Source organism: Sus scrofa, chromosome 15 (genome assembly GCF_000003025.6).
Source record: "Sus scrofa isolate TJ Tabasco breed Duroc chromosome 15, Sscrofa11.1, whole genome shotgun sequence".
NCBI classification, from domain to species: Eukaryota; Metazoa; Chordata; class Mammalia; order Artiodactyla; family Suidae; genus Sus; species Sus scrofa.
Window position 1 is genome coordinate 77,511,419 of NC_010457.5, and position 25,787 is coordinate 77,537,205.

Genomic DNA, 25,787 nt, shown 5'->3' on the forward strand with positions numbered 1-25,787 from the left:
AACTAAAAAGAAAAAACTACTTTCATAATAATACTGTTAATTTGCCTTTTTCACTGTGTGACATTTGCCCTGATGGTATAAAAACAATGGTGGGTAAAACTGCAACTGCCCTAGGATGAACAAGGCAGTGGCATCAAAATATATAATCTCTAACTTAACGATGATTCAATTTATGATTTTTTTTTTTGTCTTTTTGCCATTTCTTGGGCCGCTCCTGCGGCATATGGAGGTTCCCAGGCTAGGGGTCCAATCAGAGCTGTAGCCACTGGCCGACGCCAGAGCCACAGCAACGTGGGATCCAAGCCGTGTCTGCAACCTACACCACACCTCACGGCAATGCCAGATCCTTTAACCCACTGAGCAAGGCCAGGGACCGAACCTGCAACCTCACGGTTCTTTTTTTTTTTTTTTTTTTATTTTATTTTATTTTCCCACTGTACAGCAAGGGGGTCAGGTTATCCTTAGATGTATACATTGCAATTACAGTTTTTTCCCCCAACCTTTCTTCTGTTAACCTCATGGTTCTTAGTCGGATTTGTTAACCACTGCGCCACGACGGAAACTCCAATTTATGATTTTTTGACACTACGATGGTGCGAAAGTTCTATGCATTCATCAGAAACAGTACTTTGACTTTTGAATCTTGATCTTTTCCTGGGCTAATCATATGTGGTATGAGATGGCTCTCATGATGCTGGGCATTGGCAGTGAGCTGTAGCTCCCAGTCAGCCAAGTGATCACAAGAAATATACCTGCAACCATTCTGTGTCCACCAACATTCTGTTTTTCATTTTTGGTACAGTCTTCAATAAACTACATGAGACATTCAACACTATATTATATAATAGGTGTAATTTTATAGGCTAATATTAAGTGATCTGAAATGAATTTTTTTTTTTTTTTTTTTTTTTTTTTTTTTGCTTTTCAGGGCTGCACCTGCAGTATATGGAGGTTCCCAGGCTAGGGGTCAAATCGGAGCTATAGCCACCAGCCTGCACCGCAGCCACAGCAACGCCAGATCCGAGCTGCATCTATGACCTACACCACAGCTTGTGGCAATGCCGGATCCTTACTTTAAGCCACTGAGCAAGGCCAGGGATCAAACCTGCATCCTCATGGATACTAACCATGTTCATTTCTGCTGAGCTACAACGGGAACTCCCTGAAATGCATTTTTGACTTTTAATATTTTCATCTTACACTGGATTTACTGAGATGTAACCCCACCGTGAGTTGTGGAAGAGCTGTACTAGTAGGCATTAATTCTACACTACCAGCCAGAGGATGATAAAGAATACACCAATTTTTATTTTAAAAATTTCAATTCACTGAAGAATCTGCTTGATGAAGTGGTATGCTATTCCACAAAATACTGACCCTGGGATACAATTATTTTTAATATTCTATAGGACAAAATAGGAGGCATGCAAAAAGCTGCATACTGAAATCTGATGACCAACTTATGGAAGAGCACTTGAATGACTGCATTGCGAACTGAACTTTTTTCATGTGCTTTTTTCATGGAATGCTATTTCTACTTGAAAGAGCAACTGTAGACAAACCAATACTATTCAGACTTGGGCATACAACATCTCTTAAAAGAATAACAAAGTGAGCCTAGCCCTTGAAGAAAAATAATGACAGTAATTGTTATCAAGGATAAATTTTGTGCTCTCGAACAAAAGTTAGAGTTTTTAGTTTTGGAAAGTTGTGTCCACCATCATGAGCTGGATAGCTTCCTAATTATTATTTAGAGATTTTCCTGATGAGAATAATAGTAATATTAAAAATGTGATTTTTAAATATTGTATAATGAAACGTGTCATTTGGATCTACATAAAATAAGGTACTAAACTTATTCATGTATGATGTTATAAAATTATGCATAGGTTAAAAAAAAGATCCATCCAAAGTATAAGGTGTACAAATGGATTACAGTATAGCAGAATACCGAAAGTTCATGTTCCATATCGCAACTAGAAACTGCTATTGCTGAGGTTTAGTGTAATCTCAAGAAAAATACCTAAAATTACCTTTAAAAGCTATTATAAAACTCCTTTCCTTTACAAGTACTTATCTGTGTCAGGCCAAATTTTCTTCATATAATTCAACTTAAACAACTTAACACAACAGATTGGATAAAGAAGCAGATATGAGAATCCAGCTTTTTCCATTAAGCAGACATTAAAGAAACTGTCAAACATTTAAAACAATGCCATTCTCTGCACTATATTTGTTGGAAGAAAATAGATATTTTCATTAAAACATATAATTTATGTTAATGTATAATGAGTTTACTGTTGTTTTAAAATGAATTAATAAATATTTTTAATGTTCAGTTTCAATCTCTAACATGAAACATATCAATAGGTATATAATCCACATAAATAAAAGGTTTTGTAATCCTCAATGATTTAACAGTGTACAGGGCTCCTAAGGCCAAAATACTGCTCTAACATAACACCTAAAAAAATAAACTAAAGATGTATAGCTGGAAAACCCATAGAGAAAATAAAAGAACAGATGAGCCAAAAAATATACAGAAATAAAACCAGATGGTATTAACCTTCAATGCTACCAGGACTGGATGTTAGCTTAAATTTCTTTCTCTATCTCTTTCTCTTTCCTTTTTGGTGCTATCTTAATAGATCTAAAAAGGTACCAAATTGTTTTGATTTGTATTTCTCTTACTGTTGTATATCTTCCTACACGTTCATATGTACTTCCTCTGGGCCAACTTTCTACCCATGTCTGTTACCCACTTACCCATATAACAAAAGGTTTTCATGCTTTTCTAACAATATAACAGGCACTCAAATGTTAACCTTGATGTATGGCAGTAGAAAATAATTTACATTTTCTGTGTCTCTCAGTTTTTGTATCAGTTAAGTAAATATTCTTCCCAAAACAGGGTACAATTAAGATTATGTACTTTGAAATTATAATTACCTTACTTCATCAAATCTAAGACCAATTATAATTGTAAGATGCCATCAATTGCAAGAAATACCATGATTTCAGAGATGTTAATTGGTGAAAAAAAAACGTGATTCTCACATGGATAAAATATAGTTGCTATGGGTATATTGGTGAATAGCTGAACTAACTTCAATTAAATCTTTTCAACTATTGACACTAATTTATATTTCTGACTCCTGGCTTTCCACTTATCTTTTTGGCTATACTAAATATTTCAGCTGATTATTCTTATTAGCAAATCAGTTTCTTACTTCAGAATGAGCAACTTACAAAAGACACAGAGAAGAACCAATGCCTTCCCATTTCTGCGTACAATGGAGTAGAGGTCACAGCTGTTGGAAGAAACCAACATTCACTTCTCTCGTTACACATTTATTGAGAACCTCTACCTATCAGGCATTGGGCTGTGAACTGGGAACATGAAAATGAAGATTTGGTAGAATATAAAATTGCTAAGAAGATGAGGAATGGTAATTGGTTACAGATAGGCAATAAGATGGGAGTAGGTTCATGGGGAGGCATTCTTTCTAAAAAATTCAAATTCAAATACTACTAATGCTTATAAAATATGAAGTTTTGACTCTATCCTACCTCTCATCTCTATGCCCATCCTGAGATAAACATTGTTATCAGTATGATGTGGACCTTTCCAGATGTTTCTCTATGCATATAAAAACAGATACATATACACACATAGCACACGTACATCAAAACCAATTCCTTAATAAAAATGAGACCATACCAGAGATACTTCTCTGCAACTTGCTCACTTTGTTTAATGACATATCAAAGTTATTTGTTGATATCAATACACATGGATCTTATTTTTATTCACTGTTGCGTTATTTTCCAATGTAAGGATGTAACCATATTTTTAAAATGGCTTTACTGAGGTATAACTGACATATGGCATATACTTAAAGTGTACGACTTGATGTTTTGACAAATGTAACACTCATGAAACCATCACTACAATCAAGATAATGACTATATCCATCACCCTCAGAAGTTTCCTTGTGCACTTCTGAAATTCCTCCCTTCCACTTCTCCTCCTCTTCCTGCTCCACTGACAACCACTGATCTATTGCTTGCCTCTATAGATTAGTTGGCATTTTCTAGTAGAGTAAAACTACAATATGTACTCTATCTCTAGCTTCTTTCACTTAGCATAATTATTGTGAAATTCATTCAAGCTGTTATATATTCCTTTTTTTTTAAATCTTTTTTTTTTTTTTTTGAGGTGGGGGGAGGGCCTGCATCTGAAGCACTCGAAAGCTCCTGGGCCAGGGACTAAACCTGTACCACAGCAGTGACCCAAGCCACAGCAGTGACAACGCTGGATCCCTCACCTCCTGCACCACAAGGGAACTCCTGTATTCCTTTTTATCAGTAATATTCCACTATATAGAAATACCACAATTTGCTAATCCATTTACTTGTGGATGGACATGTTGTTTCCAAATTTGGCTATGAACAATCCTGTCAAAGTATCTGTATGGACATATGCTTTCTTTCTTTTTCTTTTTTTTTTTTTTTTTTGGCCTCACCCATGGCATGTGGAAGTTCTGGGGCCAGGGATCAAACCTGAGCCATAGCTGTGACAATGCCGAATCCTTAACTGCTAGGTCACCAGGGAACTCCTGAACATATTTCTTTTCTCCTGGATAAATATTTAGGAATGGAATAGCCTAAATCACATAGAGGGCATATTTATTTATTTATTTATTTTCCCACTGTTCAGCAAGGGGATCAAGTTATCCTTACATGTATACATTACAATTACATTCCCCCCCCCCTTTGTTCTGTTGCAACATGAGTATCTAGACAAAGTTCTCAATGCTACTCAGCAGGATCTGCTTGTAAATCTATTCTAAGTTGTGTCTGATAAGCCCAAGCTCCCGATCCCTCCCACTCCCTCCCCCTCCCATCAGGCAACCACAAGTCTCTTCTCCAAGTCCATGATTTTCTTTTCTGAGGAGACGTTCATTTGTGCTGGATATTAGATTCCAGTTATAAGTGATATCATATGGTATTTGCCTTTGTCTTTCTGGCTCATTTCACTCAGTATGAGATTCTCTAGTTCCATCCATGTTGCTGCAAATGGCATGATGTCATCCTTTTTTATGGCTGAGTAGTATTCCATTGTGTATATATACCACATCTTCCTAATCCATTCATCTGTCGATGGACATTTAAGTTGTTTCCATGTCTTGGCTATTGTGAATAGTGCTGCAATGAACATGCGGGTGCATGTGTCTCTTTTAAGTAGAGTTTTGTCCGGATATAGAAGGCATATATTTATTTTTTAAAGAAACTGCCAAGCTATTATCCAAAGTGGTTACACCATTATATATTCCACCATCAGTGTATGAAAATTCTAATTCTAGCCTGGGAACTTCCATATGCCATGGGTGCGGCCCTAAAAAGGCAAAAGACCAAAAAAAAAAAAAAAAAAAAAAAAGAGGAAAAGAAAAAGAAAAGTTCAGACTATATAAGAAAAAATTCTTGATATCTGAACTCTATTGGGATTCTGAAAACAGTCAATTATTTAAATAGGATATATAATAGAAAGCCATGCTGCAGGATATAGGTTCTACTATGGATCTACAGAGAATTGCTTAGCTCAGTGTTTTTAAACTAAAGTGACAACATGTTTTATGAGTTATAAAATCAACTTAGTCTACCTACACTTAAAAAGATAAACAAAAATGAAACAGAAAAGAATAAATGGAAATTATCAGCACATGTCTCACATGGTAAAACTGTATAGGAAACTTTTATTCCTATTTCATATATGTGCATGTGCTATGTGTTTACACATTGGTCCATGATGTAAATTGTACTTCTTACTGTGGACCATGCCAAAAAGCCCAAAAGCTGCTTGCCTAGCTGATTTTGTCTAATGATAATACAAGTGCTTACCACTTCCTTATAAATTTCAGGGGTTCCCTGAAAAGTTTCTACACACTTAAACTAGGAACAATGTGCAATAAAGAATGATTTTTCCAAGTAACAGTGTAAGTTGCTCAATGTAGACAGATGTCTGGGAAATGTCTCACTAACATTCTGAATATAGTTTCAGGTCAGTGCCCACCAAATTGATAAATGTATAAATGATAAACTAAGTATAATTAAAAGACTACAAGCAGTATACAAAGTGGTTCAGTCACTGTGGAAGAGTTTGGCAGTCCCTCAAAAAGTTAAATATATTGGGAGTTCCCGTCGTGGCACAGTGGTTAACGAATCCGACTAGGAACCATGAGGTTGTGGGTTCGGTCCCTGCCCTTGCTCAGTGGGTTAACAATCCGCCGTTGCCATGAGCTGTGGTGTAGGTTGCAGACGCGGCTCGGATCCCGCGTTGCTGTGGCTCTGGTGTAGGCCGGAGGCTACAGCTCCGATTCGACCCCTAGCCTGGGAACCTCCATATGCCGCGGGAGCGGCCCAAGAAATAGCAAAAAACCAAAAAAAAAAAAAAAAAAAAAGTTAAATATAAAATTACCACATGACTCCACAATTCCATTCCTAGGTATATTTCTTAAAGAGTTGAAAACAAGGACTTAAATAAGTACATGTACACACGTGTTCACAGCAGCTCTATTTACAAGAGCCAAAAGGCAGAAATTGCTTAAATGTCCATCAGTGAATGAATGGATAAACCAACTCTGGTATATATACACAATGGAATATTATTCTGTCATAAAAAGGAATGAAGCATTGATACATGTGTAATGCGGATGGGCTGCCTAGATTTTAGGCTAATTGAAAGAAGCCAGACCCAAGAGATCATACATTGCATGATCTCATTTATACAAAATATCCAGAAGAGGTGACTCTGTAGACACAAAACACAGATTAGTAATTGCCAGGGCTCAGAACTGTACATGAGTATAAACTGCTTAACAGGTAAGGGATTTTGCTTTAGAGTGATAAAAATGTTTTTGAATGAGTTAGAGATGCTGCTTACACAATGTTGTGAATGAAACTAATGTCACCGAATCGTTCACCTTAAAATGGTTAACTTTATGTGAAATTCATTTAAACTATTAAGAATTAAGAGCCCATAGGCAGATGTAAATACTAGCAATACAAATATCCAGATACTTGAGGGCAAATATTATTCAGGATATTAGAAATTTAAAAAAGGGTATTTTTATTTCTTCTCATAAAAATTTTGAAAAAAGGTTCATATATAAATAGTTTTTACTGACTAAACTAGAAGCTAAAGGGAAAGTGAACTATAGACAGTTCTAACGTCTCTGAGAGAAAACATGTGTGCCTTTAAAGAAATATCTTAAAGAATCAAAATTCAGCACAAGAAAACATTATTCTTTATATAAAGGAGGAAATGAAAGAAGAGAGGACTTTTTTTTGGTCTCTTTAGGGCCAAACCCACCCGCATATGGAGGTTTCCAGGCTAGGGGTCAAATTGGAGTTGCAGCCGCTGGCCTATGCCACAGCCACAGCAATACCAGATCTGAGCCGCGTGTGCAACGTACATCACAGCGCACAGCAACACCTGATCCTTAACCCACTGAGTAAGGTCAGGGATCGAACCTGCGTCTCCATGGATACTAGTCAGATTCATTTCCGCCGAGCCATGACGGGAACCCTGAGAGAACTTTTGGACAGAACTTTGGACCTGAATTAAGGGGAAAGTAAACCTGTCCTCTGGTTTTCAGTTTAACTTACATGTCTCCTCCTCAAGCCAAAAAAAAAAGGAGGGGGTGGAGGTAAGGGGGGTGGGGACGCAGGAACGTGATGTGAAGCAATTACATGATGTGAAGCAATTTCCTCCCTCCTCCTTTGGAGGAAATTATTGTTATGATTATTAGAGTGTGTCTTTGAAGTGAGTTCACTGGAGATATCCTGGCACAGGCAGGATAACCTCTTGGAGGGTACGTTATGGAGGAGGATGGATTAAGAGAACAGATCAAGGTTTTTCAAATGGATCAACCGACCCCTAAAGGTCCTCTAAGCTGCTGGAGTGAGGGAGGGGTGGGAGAGGAAAAGGGAGGTAGAGCTGTTGACACCTTAAGCCTCCAGGCCCACTTCACTCAGAGTAGGGTTTTTTTTTAACCTTTTAAATATTGTGATTGTAATGTTAAGACTTCACTTATGAGAAAATTCTGCTCCTAAGGAAAAGCTTGGAAGTTCCTGGTGTGGCTCAGAGGGTTAAGAACCTGACTAGCATCCATGAGGATGTAGATTTGATCCTCACTCAGTGGGTTAAGGATCTGTTGTTGCCTCGAGCTGCGGCACAGGTCACAGATGTGGCTTGGATTTGGCATTACTGTGGCTATGGCGTAGGCCTGTAGCTGCAGCTCCAACTGGACCCCTCGCCTGGAAACTTCTGTATGCCATGGGTGCAGTCCTTAAAAAAATAAAGTTTGAAAACCACTGGACTGGCTCAAGGATTCCTAAACCCGGCTACTCAACAGGTTTACTCAAAGAGCTTTTTCAAATGACAAACTCCTGGGCCATACTTCTAGACCTAGTGAAATAATAACCTTCCAAGGGATTCTTGGGCAGCAGCCCTAACCACAGTGTTTGAGAGGCACTGAGCCAGATGACCCCTGCCTCCCTGAAAGCCTATGACGACAGAACTTAAACGTGCAGGCAGGAACCTTGGGCAAAAGAACTGGTGGTAGCAGATGGAAAAAGAGATGCAGAAACTAACTCTTTAGAGTCTAATGACAAAGAAACAAAAAATAAACAACAACAACAACAACAACAACAAAACCCTGGCAAATGAGGAGCTTGCCTAGGATCAGAAGTTCTTCTGGAGGTTTAACTGCTTGGCATTTGTCTCATAGCCTATTATAACTGTCCAAATTAATGATGATAGGTAAAATGGTTTAATTCAGCAACCTTCAAGAAAGTCTAATGTCAACCACACATGTAATTTAAAATTTTCTAGGAGCCACGTCAAAAAAAGTGAAAATAAATTAATTTTAATAATACATTTTATTTACTTCAATATATGAAAAATGATTTTTAACATTTAATTAAGTTCAAAAACTATTAATGATATATTTTACCTCTTATTTGTATTAAGTCTTCAAAAGATTATAGCACATCTCAATTAAACTAACAAGGTTTCAAGTGCTTAATAATCACATGGGGCTAGTGGCCACCGTATCATATAGTGTAGGACCAATTCATAAAAGGTCAATCTATTTCCTTTTAAAATTGAAATTATGTTGCAGCAAAAACACAAGAAGTCCATGAATCACCTTCCAAGCTTTAGAGGCACTGCTCTCAAAAATAGTCAGTGAAGAATTTTGTCTGCAGATATCATACCCAACCTTACATCTTCAGCCCTCCCTCTCTCTTCCTAGCAGTGGAGTCTTGTGTTCTGGACATTTTTCTCAGAATGTCTTGCTCCCAAAACCTATTAAAAATATTTTAAACTAAATGCACCATCTTTGGAGTTCCCATCATGGTGCAGCGGAAATGAATCCTACTAGGAACTATGAGGTTGCGGGTTCAATCCCTGGCCTCTCTCAGTTCATTAAGGATCCGGCATTGCTGTGGCTGTGGTGTAGGCCAACAGCTATAGCTCTGATTTGACCCCTAGCCTGGGAACCTCCATATGCTGCAGGTGCAGCCCTAAAAAGCAAAAAAAAAAAAGTTAAATGCACCATCTTTATTCCAAAATAGAAAAAAAAAATCAATGTACCTCTTGAATTTTTCTATTTCCATTAGTCATCTAGGATCAAACCTTCAGAATCAAATGTTTCCTTTTCCTTTATTCTACAAAAGCACTAAGTTCTCATTTTTCTTTCTTTGCCATCTCTGTCTCATCAGCCCTTCCTGACTCCTAGTTCCACCCACTGATCTGCCCAGTATACTATTACCTAAATACTTACACTTAATATAACATGTATAACAAATGCCATTTCTCTTCAGGGGCTCTCTAATACCTCTCACTGAAGCTGCAAATTTAAGACCACACACTATCTTGCTCCTGCCCCCACATGGCCTTTATCATCCCAACCTTACTATTTACCAACCCCCTGGGAGAGCCTTTATTTTAGGCAAAACATCCTGTTCTGAATATGCCTTACACTCTCTCATCTCTAGGTGGTATGACTCTCTATCCACCTAGAATGACCTCAGTCCAGCATCATCATCTATCTAAGTCATTATTCCGCAAATACTTATGTGTCAGGCACTATACTAGGTACCAGACACGTTTCCATTTCCCCACTTAATTCTTCCTTTATATGCCAATTATACCTCAATAAAGTGAAACTAAAAATAACACAATTTAAAAAAATCTTCCTATGCCAAAACAGAAATGGTTTTGTATTGCTGAGTTGTTCTTACAGAGACTCAAGCCTGAAAAGAACACACTGGGCCTTTATAATTTACTCCCTTATATTGATAATCACCAATTTTCCCTATAAATATCCATTTATCTTTACAAATAGCAGGTGGAATTCCTAAAAGCATGGATTAAGGTCAAACCAATGCATTCTCCCTGGTTCTCAGTAAGCAGCAGGTACAGGTACACATTTGCTGGTAAGTACTGGCAAGAGGGAAGAGTCTGTGGGGCTGGAGGAGGGCTGTACCTAGAAAAGAGGCCCCCTTGCTGATATGCTGCCAAATCAGCATCAGAGATGAGTGGAAAAGGGCCTGCAAAAACCCTAAAGCTGAGGAAAGCACTTGGGAACCTTCACTTTTCCAATTCTATTTGCAAAGAAATTCAGAACTGGCAACACTTAAGTTAGGGTCAGTTACCCTGGCTTCTGAACCTCAACAATGTAAGTTAAGTGTTTGGTTTTAAAAACCCTTTTCAGGCACTAAGTGAAAATAGTAACACTGGTGATGCTTAATGTACCAACATAATATCAGACCTAGAAAGATAACTCACCACATGTTGTGTTCAAAAACTTTAGCTGGGTCAGTTAAAATCCTTGATCCCAGAGGGGCCGCTGGGTGATAATGACTTTGGTACCTGTGCGGCAGCTTTCTTATTCTTCGACAGGAAATATAATTTCTCCACATCACACTCAGTACCTGGAAAGTTACAATGATTAATTGGTCAATATAGATTACACAGTATAATGTTTATCTAATAGCTAAAAACAGGTATAAAAAGGTTTATAAAGCTGAGAAAGGACATGAAAACTAAAAATTTTTAAATGAAAGATGGGCATGATAGCTTCTCTCCTACAGCATTTTTTTTTTTTTTCTTTTTATAGTCACACCTGTGGCATATGGAAGTTCCTGGGCTGGGGTCAAATCGGAGCTGTAGCTGCTGGCCCACATCACAGCCACAGCGATGCCAGATCTGAGCTGCTCTGTAACCTACACTGCATCTCACAGCAATGCAGGATTCTTAACCCACTGAGTAAGGCCAGGGATCGAACCATATCCTCATGGGTACTGGTTGGGTTTGTTACCGCTGAGCCACAACGAGAACTCCTCCTATAGCATTTTTCAGGCCAAGAGAAGGGAAAAGAATATCTGGAGTGTGAAACCCTGGCTGGCATTCTTTATTAGTCACAGTCTTGACCAACTTTGCTTTGTTTGGAATTTGCTTATATAATTTTTAGCAATGGTCAAAGCATGTAAGCCCAGAAATCTGGACTTTGTATATTAAAAAGCTCTGTAAAGTGATTTTATTATTTTGTTTTGGGAATTCTAGGCAAACATAGTTCTGGGATTACATGATAACTACTAGACCCAAAAACCCAATAGGAGCAGAATAAGAAAACGAATGTATTAGATCTCATTCTTTGGGCTAAGCTGAATAATATGAAAATTATTCAAATAAATAAGTAAATACTGTATTAAGATATGATCTTAGCAATTCTTAATTCTAACAAGCCTGTATACATACATTTTAAAGAATAGTCAGTAATATGTTTGCAAAGTAGATTTCCCTGCATAAAATAAATGCTTAAATTCTGTCTCAAGAGGAGACTCATCAGCTGATTAGCCAAAACTACCCTCATTTCTGGAAGAATAACTTAAACATTTAAAGAGTATGATAATTTAATTACGTATTGGTATATATATCAGTCTAAAATCTTTATAAAAGTATCAAATAGCAGCTCTAGAGAGCTTGCTTTTTCCAATAAGAATCCACTGTAATACCACTCGGCATTTCACCCCCATTCAGTTTTTCATCACAACATTCAGCCTAATGGTGTAAGCTGTCAGGTAGAAACAGATGCTAAAAGGTGTATATATATAATATGCATTAGAGACTATCCAAGATGCCATTAGGCATAAAAATGACATGTATTCTATATCTTTTAGCACCTTACAGAAAGTCATTGGGTTTTAAGACTGAATTCCAAAACAAACTGCAGAATATCAAAAACATTTCATTGTGATTTTAAACATAAAATTTAACATTTTTCTTTAAAAAAAAAAACAAAAAAAAAAGGCTTAGTTATACACACCAAAAAGACTGTAAGGTTCCATTCAAATGTGATGAAGAGTGATGAGAAATGAAACATTTGATTGCTAGTGCAGATCTCCTGTTTCTTATTTGTTTTTCCTTCTCCACTAAAAGCAAGCTCTTTGGCAGAGGCAAAATAAAATCAAATGCTCCGCCTACCACTACCTTTCCTCTGATGTGCCTTTGTTCTTTTCTTCTGCTGCTGTTCCAGTAAGACTAACAAAATCCTTACCAGCACAATTATTTTTAGAGCTCTCTTTCTGCAGCGAATATTATTCATAAAATCTCCTACATGCTGAAGAGTAGAAAAGGATCACACTTTAAAAAAAGAGGCAATTCCTGCTCAAAAGTATAAAATGATGTAAATGTTTTCCACCCAGGAAAGCCAAATCAAAATGAAATTTCAATCCTTCAAATAATCATGTGATACTTATCTCTATCTATCTATATATAGAAGAGGAAGAGAGGGGGAAAAAAGATATGAGTTTCTCTCTATAAATGACCAAGAATCTATATGGACAGCAGGAGACAAAAAAGTCATAACCAGACTGGATATTAGGCAATTCACAAAAATGTCAGGGAATTGTGTGCCTTGCAAGCTGCTAGCCCATAAAGTAAGTATGGCATGGCCAGGGCCAAAATATGTGACAATTTGTCCTGCTTCGGCAGCTGTTTTACTAATTAACAACACAAACATCTTTATCCATTTCATTTATTTACTATCTGTAACAGTCACACACAGCCTTGCATTGCTCTTTATCATTTTTATTATATAATCATACAGTAAACATAAGTAATAAGTTTAATGTAGACAAATACATAATAACATTATATAAATGCCTTCTCAACTAAATTGCAAACTTCTAAGAGCAGCACTGAGCTGCTTGTGAGTTGTATGACTGGTCACCCAACAATGATACTTGTCTTGACATAAATTAGGTTGGAAGGAAGTTACTTCATATTTCTCAAGGTTGCTCCTTAGATCCTTGCAGTGTGGAAGAAGGAAGTGACAGAAGACTGTGACGGTATGCAAGCAGCTATCCAGTTTTAGACTGCAATGATTAACAAATACGTGTTTTATATCATGATCATCATGTCGGCTTAATATTTACTAGGTCATGGTTCCATTTTTTGATGGGAAAAGAACAGAAGGGTAGGGTCAGCCTCAAAAAGAAATCTAGTAGAAAAAGTTGGTTTCTGCTACCAGGGAGCCCCACTTTCTTCATATACCCTCTATTAACTCTTTTTTGGTATATCCTAATTTGAACACAAGTTTAACTATATTATTTGCATAATGAAACTATATGGATAAGTAGTATTTTTATTTGAAATAACACAAAGTAGTATACCTAAAAATATTCCATTTATCCAAAAGATCCAAAAGAAGGCAGGAAAGGAAGAAAGAGGAAATAAAAACAGATGGGACAATTAGAAAGCAAATATCAAGACAGCATATTTAAACCCAATCATATCAGTAATTACATTAAATGTAAATGTTAAAAGACACAGATTGCTAATTTGTATGAAAAAGCAAGACTCAACTATATACAGACTTCCCCCACTAACTAAAAATGGAATATTCCTGTGAAACCTTTCGTAAGCCAAAATGATGTTTAAAGCAAAAAAGCAATTACCTTCTGACACATCTTGCTAATAGATGTGCAAAATAAATCCAGAAAAAGCACAAATGCTCAAAACTATGGCAGTTTGATGCCGAGCGTCATTCCCAGGGAAGGAGCTTGGAGGTGCCACTCTTGATGCTCAGGGTTCACACTGCCTTCTATAACAGCTCGCTGAGAAACAAGTGCTGAAGGCTATTTTTGTTTTCACTTTTTTCCGTAAAAGTGAAAATCCTCTTCGGATTGTTTTCATTTAGTGAAAACAGGTACCAAGGCAGGTCTTCTATGAAAGTGAAGTGGGTAAAGCAATCTTTTAAAAAGTGGGGCATACCTGTATTGTCTATAAGAGAAGCACTTTAAAGATACAAATAGACTGCAATTTAAAAAGAGACACCATGCAAACACTGCATGAAAAAACTGGTTGGAGGTATAATAACAGAAAAAGTAATTTTTAAAAAGAATATTGCATTCAATACTGATGAGCCAATTCATCGAGACACCACAAGCCTAATAAATGTGCATGTACTTAATAACAGAGCTTCAAAATACATGAAACAATAAACGGAATTTTTAAAAGGAAAAGTTAACAAATTCTCAGCAATACTTGAGAGATTTTAATAGCCCTCTCTCAGTAATAAAATAGCGCAACACTCAGAAACAAATTCTCAAAAAATCAATAAGGACACAGAAGATTTGAACATTACCAACTTGACCTGAATGACATTTATAGAAAAAACAATATACATAATAACAGAATATACACTCCTTTTAAGAGAACATGGAGAATTTGCCAAAGCAGACCATATACACTGGGTGATACAATTCATAAATTCCAAAGTATTCAAATCATACAGAGTATGTTTTCTGACCACAATAATAACAGTAAATGTTAACATTTTTATGAATTGATTCATTAATAAATATCCCTCATTTCTAGTAATAGTCATTTTCCTTTTTTTTTTTTTTTTTTTTTTTTTTTTTTTGCCATTTCTTGGGCCGCTCCCGTGGCATATGGAGGTTCCCAGGCTAGGGGTCCAATCGGAGCTGTAGCCTCCGGCCTACACCAGAGCCACAGCAACACAGGATCCGAGCCGCGTCTGCAACCTACACCACAGCTCACGGCAACGCGGATCCTTAACCCACTGAGCAAGGCCAGGGATCGAACCCGCAACCTCATGGTTCTTAGTCGGATTCGTTAACCACTGAGCCACGACGGAACTCCATTTTCTTGAAGTCTACTTTATCTAACAACCCCACCAGCTGTCGTATGCACTATTGTATATGGTATATCTATTAAAAATATGTTTCTGTGGTTACATTTGAAAAAGGAGCATATTGTTGATCCTTGCTTTTTTATCCAAACATAAAATAACAAGCTATCTAGAAAAATTTCCAAATATTTTGAAATTAAGCAACATACTTCTAAATCACTACATGAGTTAGTAAATCTTAAGGTAAATTAGAAAATATGTTGAACTGAATAATAATTAAATCTTAAAATATTAAATATTATGGGATGTAGCTAAAACCCTGTTTAGGCAAAAATGTCTGGTTTTAAATGCTTCTATTAGAAAGGAAGAAAAATCTCAAATTAATGATATCCACTTCCATATCAAGAAACTAGAAAAATAGTAAATCTGATACAAAGTAAGCAGAAAGGAGGAAATAATAAAAATAAAAGCAGAAATCAATGAAATAGAAAATGACCAAAACAGAGAAGATCAAAGTCAAAAGCTACTTTGAAAATATTAATAAAACTGATAAACCTTGGCAAGACTGACATCAGACGTTTGTTTCAAAAAATAAAAATTTCTAATAACATGAATGAAAAAGGAGACATCACTACAGCCCCTACAGACCTTGAAAATGCTAATAAGGAATTTTTTTTTTTTTTTTTTTTTTTTAGGGCCACTCTTGCAGCATATGGAAATTCCTAGGCTAGGGATCGAATCCAAGCCTCCATCTGTGACCTACACAGCATCTTGCAACAATGCCAGATATAAGACGATTATTATGAACAATTTTATTCCATTTATTAGGTGGGATAAATGCCTTGAAAAATACAGTTTACCAATAATAATTTACTAAAAGAGCACAAAAATCTAAATATCCCTAAATTTATTAAGTAAATTAAATTTGCAATTAAAAGCAAAACAAATATCACATCCATTAGGATGGGTATATTAAAAAAAAAAAAAAAAAACAGAAAATAGTAAGTGGGAGTTCCCGTCGTGGCACAGCAGAAACAAATCCAACTAGGAACCATGAGGTTGCGGGTTCCATCCCTGGCCTCGCTCAGAGGGTTAAGGATCCAGTGTTGCCGTGACTGTGGTGTAGGTGCAGACGTGGCTCAGATCCCAAGTTGCTGTGGCTGTGACTATGGCCAGCAGCTGTAGCTTTGATTAGACCCCTAGCCTAGGAACCTCCATATGTCACGGGTGAGGCCCTAAAAAGACAAAAAAAAAAAAAAAAAAAAAAAAAAGAAAATAATAAGTGTTTGGTGGGATATAGAGAAATTGGAATCTTTGTGCATTGCTGGTGGGTATGTTAAAATGGTGTAGCCATTGTGAAAAACAGTATGGCAGTTTTTCAAAATATTAAACATGGAATTACCACATAATCCAGGAATTTTACTTCTGGATATATATCCAAAAGATGCTAAAGCAAGGGCTCAAAGAGATATCTGCACACCAAGTTTCACAGCAGCATTACCCACACATACCACAAAAGGTGGAAACAATCCAAGTGTCCACTGAAAGATGAATGGGTAAACAAAAGGTGATATACACATAAAATGGAATATTACTCAGACTTTAAAAAGATAGGAATTTTTGGAGTTTCTGTTGTGGCTCTGCGGGTTAAGAACCTAAATAGTATCCATGAGGATTTGGCTTTGATCCCTGGCCTCACTCATTGGGTTAAGGATCTATCATTGCTGTGAGCTGCTTGGATCCAGCATTGCTGTGGCTGTGGTGTAGGCCGGCAGCTATAGCTCCAATTCAACCCCTCCCCTGGGAATTCCACATGCCACAGGTGTGGCCCCCAAAAGACTTTTAAAAATAGAAAAATAAAAATAAAAAAAGAAGGGAATTTTGGCACATGCTACAACATGGATAAGCCTTGAAGGCATTATGCCAAGTGAAATAAGCCAATTGCAAAAATATGTAAATGTTATATCATTCTTGTGTAAAATTTCTAGAGTGATCAAAGTGTACAGAGACAGAAAGTAGAATGGTGTTGTCGGGGTCTGGGGAGAGGGGAAATAGGAGAGCTAAGTGTTTAATAGGTATAGAGTTGGAGGAAGATGAAAAAGTTCTGGAGATGGTTGGTTATGGTGTTTGCACAACAGTATGAATAAACTTAATGCCACTGAAGTGTACACCTACAAAAGGTTAAAATGGCAAATTTTACGTATATTTTACTATAATAAAAAAAAAAAACCTTCCTACAAAGAAAACTGGAGGCCCTGATGTCTTCTCCAATGAATATTAAATGTTCTTACACAGTTTATTTCAGAAAACAGAGGAGAGAACACTCAATTTATTTTACGAGGCCAGCCTAACTTGGAAAAGTAGTATATGAAATAAAGGTTTGAATACTGGCCACACTGTTACATGCAGTTTTCCCACAGACTTATGGCCTCTCATTATAGTTCTGAGTTACCAAGTGTCTATCAGGAATAAAATTTGCAGAATTCCAAAGAGTGGAAACCTGGCAAGAGTTTTCTAGGTATGTCTTGGTATACTCTAATTGCTAAGGCTTATATTTAGTTTGAGTTATATCAGTCCAGAGTAGAGAAATATTTTAGGAAACAAGAATCTCCACAAATTCTTGTTAGATATGTTTGCGAGAGTTTTTATTTCCTGTTGGAAGCACCTGAAAGGTTTATGGTCCTGACGCTTAACTTTGCTCAAACTAATTCTGCCATATCAAATTCTAGTCCATACATTAGTTCAAATACTAATCAGTAGTATTTCTTTACTCACTTGGTCTACAGGGTCTCACTTTCAGCTCACAATCCTATGGCAATTCTTCCTCTCAAGTCCTGTTAGGGTCAAAATGAAACAGAATGAAGAATGAGCATGCCTTTAGGACCATGGCCCTCTGAGATCTCCAGGCCAAGACTCAGACATGAATAGTCAATTGGCTAAAGTAATCACTAAGGAACAGATTCAGAAGGGAACTGAAGCTCATGTAGGTATCAGAGTGACAGAATTTCATTATCAATAGCATTTATTATGCTATAACTATACAGAAGTATGCCATGAGGAGCTGACATACTTTCTGCCAGCTCTTAGACGTAGGTATGTGCGCACTCACTTTAGAATGCAAGGAAATGAACAAATATACAAAATGACTTGGGTTTCACATACATGTAGTATGACAGGCCAAGGAGAAAGTGGTTTTAATACAAGTGTTCTGAGCCCACCACTACCACCACATACGCTTGTGGCAAAAGCAGCAGCCTTGGTGTAGAATGATGACTTGTGGGGAAAGAGAGCTCCACCCTATTTCCAAATTTTGGCTTTTCATTAAAATGAAGCCCTTTTTGGAGTTCCCATCGTGGCGCAGCAGAAACGAATCCAACTAGGGACCATGAGCTTGTGGGATTGATCCCTGGCCTCCCTCAGAGGGTCAATGATCTGGCATTGCCATGAGCTGTGTAGGTCGCAAACGCGGCTCAGATCTGGCGTTGCTGTGGCTGTGGCATAAGCCGGCAGTGACAGCTCCGATTCTACCCCTAAGCCGGGAACCTCCATATGCCGCGGGTGCGGCTCTAAAAAAGACAAAAGACAAAAAAATAAATAAATAAAAAATAAAAAAATAAAATGGAGCCTTTTTTACAATAACTCACAGACCTTACCATACCAACAAACTATATCATATTCTATCATAACAGGTAAGCTGTAGATAGGATATTTCATGTTACAAACATGAAAAACTATTCAAGTAATTGCAAATGTTATTTTTTGTAGATTAAGTAGTTTTTAATGAAAAGGATGATTTTAGTTAAAGGAAACACTCCATAGTATATTTTGCAATTTGAAAAAAATCTTTGAGGAAGTAAAGCACCAATCCCAATTTCTCTCTCATATAAAACTCAATTTTAAAAAAGGTAATTATTAGCCATCGAGGCCCTGTTCTAAGCACTTTACATGTATTATCTTATTTAACCTCCATTTCTCTACCAAAGGGTTCTATTTTTATACTCGTATTACAGAGGAAAACCTCACATAGTATGAAGTAATAGAACACACTTAAAAGTTACCCAACTAGCAACTGATAGGGCTTCAATATGAACCCAGGCAGTCAACTGGAGAGCCTATGCTCTTTTTTTAACATCTTTGTTATCCACACACATACAATTTGCCATCTACTTTTGCACATCACATACAACAAGGGTCACGGTACTGATTCCCTAGCCATGACTAGGGTTGCTGCTTTGTTGTATTTGATTCAAGGAGGCCTAGAATTTCTTTCTCTCCCTTCATCTTCCTCAATCCCATTTTTTTCTCTTGGGCCTTAATCAAATAGCAAGCTCTGTCGCTGGCCGACACCACTCCCAGATGTCGGGGAACATAGTTATTCTCTTTTTAGTACTCAAATCTCAAGATACAGGCACAGTGCTCTTGCATCACGTATGAAACATGACTTTTTTTTTTTTTTTCTGGCTGCCCCCATGGCATATGGAGCACCCAGGTCAGGGACGATATCTGAGCCGCCACTGCAAACTAAGCTGCAGCTCCAGCAACGCCGGATCCTTAGCCCACCGTGCCGGTCCAGGAATCGAACCTGCATCCCAGTGCTCCCAATCCTGTTGTGCCTCAGAGGGAGCTCCTGGAACATGACATTTTAATGCCAGTTCTTTTCACTGCTCTTCTACTTTTACGCAGCTGAGGAGGAGAGGCAAAGAAGGACTTACTTCCCTTGCTCTTTAAACTTGAGCCTAGATTGTTTTCCAGTACAAATGGCGGAGCACTAGAGAACTAGAGCAAGTGGTATTGCCGTTTGTGTGAATCTGCAATGATTATCCTTGGAGCACTTCTCGGGCTCTGAGCTGCCTCCCTAAGAGTGATTCCCCGTGGTCTCAGCTCACTGAGGGAAAGAAACTGCCATTAATCATACACTAAATGCCTGCCCTTCGTTTAAAAGTTAACTTCCCTTCAGTGTTTCCTGGGTTCTCAGCATCCTTTAAACAAACAAATGAGTGAGACATTCGTGTTTTAGCTTTTGTAACTGTTTAGCTCTTCTCAGATGGGAAGCTGGTACAAAGGTTTCATTCAGAGGAACAAACATGATCTAGATAAAGCCGCACTAACATGACCTGAGGGGCTCCCATTAACGAGGAGCAAATTAAAATGCTATTGTTGTACTATTTTGGATAGTGAAAGCCGACAGGTAGGAAACACTGAAGTATCAACCACACTGCGGTGAAAACTGAAGCTTCAATTAACTCCGGCGATTTCAGAGAACTCTGAGGGTGACCGTCTGTAAGGCAAACAGCTCAGGCAACTCACACATCTTGTTTTAATCTCTCTTTGGATGATTATAATTTCAGAGTATAAATAAGGTTATTAGCAGGAACAGAACAACAATAAGTACAGTAAGTATTTGCAGAGCACTTTGATCACAGTATGACTTCAGTCACCCTGCAGCTTCAAAATGGGAATCTCATGCTGTTTGCTCTCCGTGACCACCCTTAAAGGCGTCCCCAGTACTCACACACAAACAGGTTACTGGGACTCACATGTTTTTTGAGGGATTTCATGTAAACCCATCTCAGAACTAAGTAATCCTAAATATTTGAAGGGTATATTATTCTATTCTTTCTTTTAAAATTTTACGGTTGTACTCCATGGCATATGAAGTTCCCAGGGCAGTAAGTGAATCTGGGCCGCAGCTGCAACGTATGTCACAGCAGCAACACCAGATCCTTTAGATGGAATGTCCTGAAAATGTCGATTAAGTCTAACTTTTCTACTGTGTCCTTTCGGGTCTCTGTTGCCTTACTGATCTTCTGTCTAGAGGGTCTGTCCACTGTTGTGAGTGGGGTGTTATAGTCTCCTACTATGATTGTATTCCCATCAATTTCTCCTTTTATGTCTGTTAGTATTTGTTGTAGGTATCTGGGTGCTCCTATATTAAGGGCATATATATTGATTATTGTAATATCCTCTTCTTGAATGGATCCTTTAACCAGTAAATAGTGTCCTTCTTTGTCTTTCTTTACGGGCTTCGTTTTAAAGTATATTTTGTCTGATATGAGTATTGCAACTCCCGATGTCCTGTCTTGTCCAATGATATGAAATATCTTTTCCCATCCCCTCACTTTCAATCTATATGTGTCCTTTGCTCTAAGGTGGGTTTCTTGTAGGCAGCAGACTGAAGGTTTTTGCTTTTTTATCCAATCCGCCACTTTGGCAACACCAGATCCTTTAACCCTCTGCATTGGACTCAGGATCTAACTTGAATCTCTGCAGCAACCCCAGCCGCTACAATCAGATTCTCCCTTTTTTTTTTTTTTTTTTTTTTTGCTTTTAAGGGCTGCACCCATGGCATACGGAGGTTCCCAGGCTAGTGGTCGAATTGGAGCTGCAGCTGCCAGCCTACACCACAGCCACAGCAATGCAGGATCCAAGCCACATCTGCAACCTACACTGTACCTCACGGCAAAACTGGATCCTTAATCCACTGAGCAAGGCCAGGGATCAAACCTGCATCCTCATGGATACTAGTCAGGTTTGTACCACTGAGCCACCATAGGAACTCCTGCAGTCAAAGTCCTTAACCCACTGTGCCACAGTGGGAACTCCAAGATATACGATTCTAATTGCCATGGAAGTTGTCTCCAAAAACATTATGCTGGACCAGAATAAACTCTGTTTTAACTCATCCACCTGGCATTTCACATTTGTGTGCACTATGATAACTTCTGGCAGTAGTAATCAGATTTTGGGTACTAAGAAAAGTATTAAGTTATATGCATGCTTTATGCATTACTAGTCCTTGCAAGTTCTAGTAAAAGACTCACATGGACGACATTAGTGGATTTCTAATGAGACTTCTAATGAGATTTCTGCTGTGTGATTCACTGCAGATGTCTCTAAACCTAGGTACACTAGAGGGCAGATGATGCTTGTACCTGTATGTAGGATTTACCCAGTCATGTTTGGACAAATGTACCAATAAGGCTGTCCTGGCACAAAAATGGAATATTATTAAAAATTCAAGCCATGAATGAATGTTATATATAAAAAATTTGAAATATAACACTAGTGAATAAAAGTGTCCAAATGAACGTATTTCCATAATTTCAAAAGAATGTGAGATTTAGGTAGGCAGAGGTTATAGCGCTGCATAAATTCTATTTTAAAAACTATGATTAGTTATAATCTGCAAAAAAGCAAGGCAAACTGCATGGTCTATCAGGTAAAATTTTAGCTGCCAACCACAGAAGGCATGACATAGTCGGAAAAGGGGCCAGAGAATGGAAAATAAAATTCACAGGAATGGTAGAAGTTCTTCATGAGAACAGACACGTTGAAAGTTTCCAGAAAGCAGTACAGAATGCTAAAGGACAAGATATAGTGGGTAGATAGAGTATGTTAAGATTCCTCACTAGATGTACTGTGCTTTATACTTTAACAGTCAGGTGCTGCTCCCACTGGGATCACCCCTTTTCTCCTCTTGCCTTGAAGAGTCTTCTTGGCCTGGTCTTCTATCTATCCTTGGGTCTTTCATTCAATATGAAACAGATCCCTGATTTCTTTGTGGCCTTGTGATTACACGGAGCTTAATTCCAACATCTTCTCATTGAAAAGATTAGCCATCCTAAAAAATTCACCTCCCCAGCTTCTCTTGCAGTTGGAGGAGACATGTGACCATGTTCTAGAGGACAGAAGTCTGCTAAAGGGCAAAAGTCTTCTTCTATACAGAAGGAAAAGGGGTTGGAGAAGAGCTCACTGGCACCTTCACTCTGCCTCTTTCCTGAACAAAGGAAAGTGATGCTGTGTGCATGGAGGAGGAAAAGGGCCTGCTTCTTGATGGTATCATTGAATAGGTAAACCAATGATGGTTACCACCTTCCTATGAACTTCCTGCTAGATGAGAAAAACAAATCCTTACATAATCTGGCCACTATTAGGTTTGCTGTTATTTTCACTCAAGAGCATTCTAACACAACATCCACTACTAGGAATCCAGGGACAAATCTATTTAGTTCCTGCCCTCAAGAACCTTACCACCAAGTGAAGAAGAATGAGATACAAAGAGCCCTGACATGTTCAGGAAAGCCTCCTGGTGGAGGGAATATCTGTGCTGGGTCCAGAAGATGGGGTGGCAATATTCTAAGGCGATAAGGGTAAAAGCTCAGGCACCTCAGCAAGAGAGATGAGCACAAATAAAGGCAAAAAAGTGTGGAAGCATGATACATTCAGGGAATCAAAAGTAATTTGAAGAAAGACGCTAAGTAACTTTGGAAATGAGTAGAGTCTGTAATACTAAAGGCAAGGAGAATTGTAATAAGCTCTGTACTTAATTGATAGAGGGTTAACAGTTCTGAAACCACTATACAAATATACTGGAGTTGAACAATTAAGAAATAGATGGTAGAACACAGGTTTCTCACCAGGAGTGGAAGGTTACATATATGCGAGGGGAGAAAGCTAGAATAATTCATATGTTAATGCATTAGGACTGGAGTCATCAGTATGAACTCATATTTAGCTTAATATAAATACAGATAGTACATACAGAACTATATGTAGATATGTGTGTATACATGGGTTAGTATACACGTATATCTCTTTATTCTGACAGTTGAGAGGCAAACATACCCCTGTGGCAAGAAGCCATTGGTTTCTAATACCATTCTCTGATAAAAAGGAACCAGGGCTTTTTAAAGAAATGGCTCATGTTAGGATTAGGGCAGGAAATATATAAAATGAGCCTGTGGCATAGTGCCAGAAAGTAAGGAACTGCTCAAACAAATAAACAAATAAAAAGGCCCACGACAATAAGGGTATGTCAAGGGACCCATAAGCAAACTGCAAGAGCTCCCAATGGCCAAAGCTGAAATTCTCTGAACAACAAAATAATCTTGGCTTATAACGCAAAATATAAAATAAATACCCATGTGTTTATATTGATACAAATGACTGATAGGATAAATAAATGGGGAAAAGAGACAAATCTCCCAGGCAGAAGCAATCCAAATAATTTATATAGACACGCCACCCTCAAGGAGGTGGAGCCTAACTCCTCATTCTTTAAGTGTGGGTCATGCTTAGTTACTTCCTTCTAAAGAGTACAGTGCGGGGAGTCCCTGTTGTGGCACAGAGGAAACGAACCCGACTAGTATCCATGAGGACAGGGGTTCGATCCCTAGTCTCACTCAGTGGGTTAAAGTTCCAGCGCTGTGAGCTGTAGTGTAGGTCGCAGATGCGGCTCAGGTCATACGTTGCTGTGTCTGTGGTATAGGCCAGCGGCTATAGCTCTGTGCCCCCTTGCCTGGGAACTTTCATATGCCCCAGGTGCAGCCCCAAAAAGGAAAAAAAAAAAAGAGTACTGTACAGGGTTGTGGGGGAGTAACTGCAGTGGAGAAAGTGCGCACTATTGCAGTCAGGTGATCAAGGTTAACCTCAACAGTGAGTAAGTCCTGTTGACATGTATTCTTTATGTTATGTGATGAGAATATTGCTTTGTTCCTGTATTTTTCCTCCCCAAACTCACCACTCCAGTCTAATCATGAGAAAGACCTCAGACAAACCCCAACCGAGGAACACTCTACAAGGTATCTGAGCAGTACTCCCCCACACTGTCAAGATCATCAAAAAACAAGTTAAATCTGAGAAACTGTCAGAGTCAAGAGGAACCAAAGAGATACAACGACTAAATGTAATGTACCTTGGATGGGTTCCGGAATAGAAAAAAGAAATTAGGTAAAAACAGAAAAAAAAAAAAATCTAAAGAAAGTATTAATGTAAGATGTTGATAATCAGGAAATCCAGTATGGAGTATATGGTAACTATCTATTCTATCTTGATGGAGTATATGGTAACTATCTATTACTATTCTTGAAATTTCTCTGTAAATCTACAACTGTTCTAAAATTAAAAGTTTATTTTTAGAAAGTAATTTAGTATGCTTAGAGCCTATATGTGAGGGACAGATGGAGGTTGGAGTGGAGAGGTGTTTATGAGGTTGGAAAATTAGGGAGGGGCCAGATAGTGAGGAATCTTTATGTATACCACATTAAGCGGTCTGAATATTTTCTTACAGACACTGCTAAACAACTGAAGAGTTCTAAACACGTAAGCCACATGGTCAGATATTTACAAGGATTGTTATGATGGTCTTACCATGCCAACTGCTAGGCCCTACACCAGAGCAGTAAAAATCAAAGCTCTGGGAACAGGATTTTTATAGCTGTTTAAATCTTCATATATGATCCTGGTGTACATCAGTGACTGAGAACCACTTCTATACAGAATTGATTAGATGGGGGCTATACATAGTGACAATCTGTCATCTCCCTTTCTTGCTCTTTCTGTCTCTCTCTCTCTATCCCTCCCCTTCCCCCCAACCCTGCCTGTGCTTTCTCCACACCTATCTTTTCTCTCTCTCTCTCTCTTTTTTTTTTGCTTTTTTTAGGGCCGCACCTGCAGCATATGGAGGTTCCCAGGCAAGGGGTCAAATTGGAGCGACAGCTGCTGGCCTACACCACAGCCACAGCAATGCAGGATCTGAGCTGTGCCTGCGACTTACACCACAGC

At 38.1% G+C, this 25,787-nt stretch overlaps 1 protein-coding gene across 12 annotated transcripts in view; it reads right to left on the bottom strand.

Moving 5' to 3' along the window:
• METTL8 (methyltransferase like 8) overlaps positions 1-25,787 on the bottom strand; it is an 87,264-nt gene that overhangs the window by 34,190 nt on the left and 27,287 nt on the right. For 4 of the 12 annotated variants that reach the window (XM_005671965.3, XM_005671962.3, XM_021076467.1 and 1 more), the window contains one exon: positions 10,856-11,001. In XM_005671965.3, coding sequence (XP_005672022.1) covers positions 10,856-10,989 — 134 coding nt within the window. In that variant the 5' untranslated portion in view covers positions 10,990-11,001. Of the gene's footprint in view, positions 1-10,855; positions 11,002-12,395; positions 13,447-14,028; positions 14,297-17,999; positions 18,059-25,787 lie in introns of all 12 variants that reach the window. The other 8 variants (XM_001925591.5, XM_021076465.1, XM_005671957.3 and 5 more) reach the window with 4 other exon arrangements.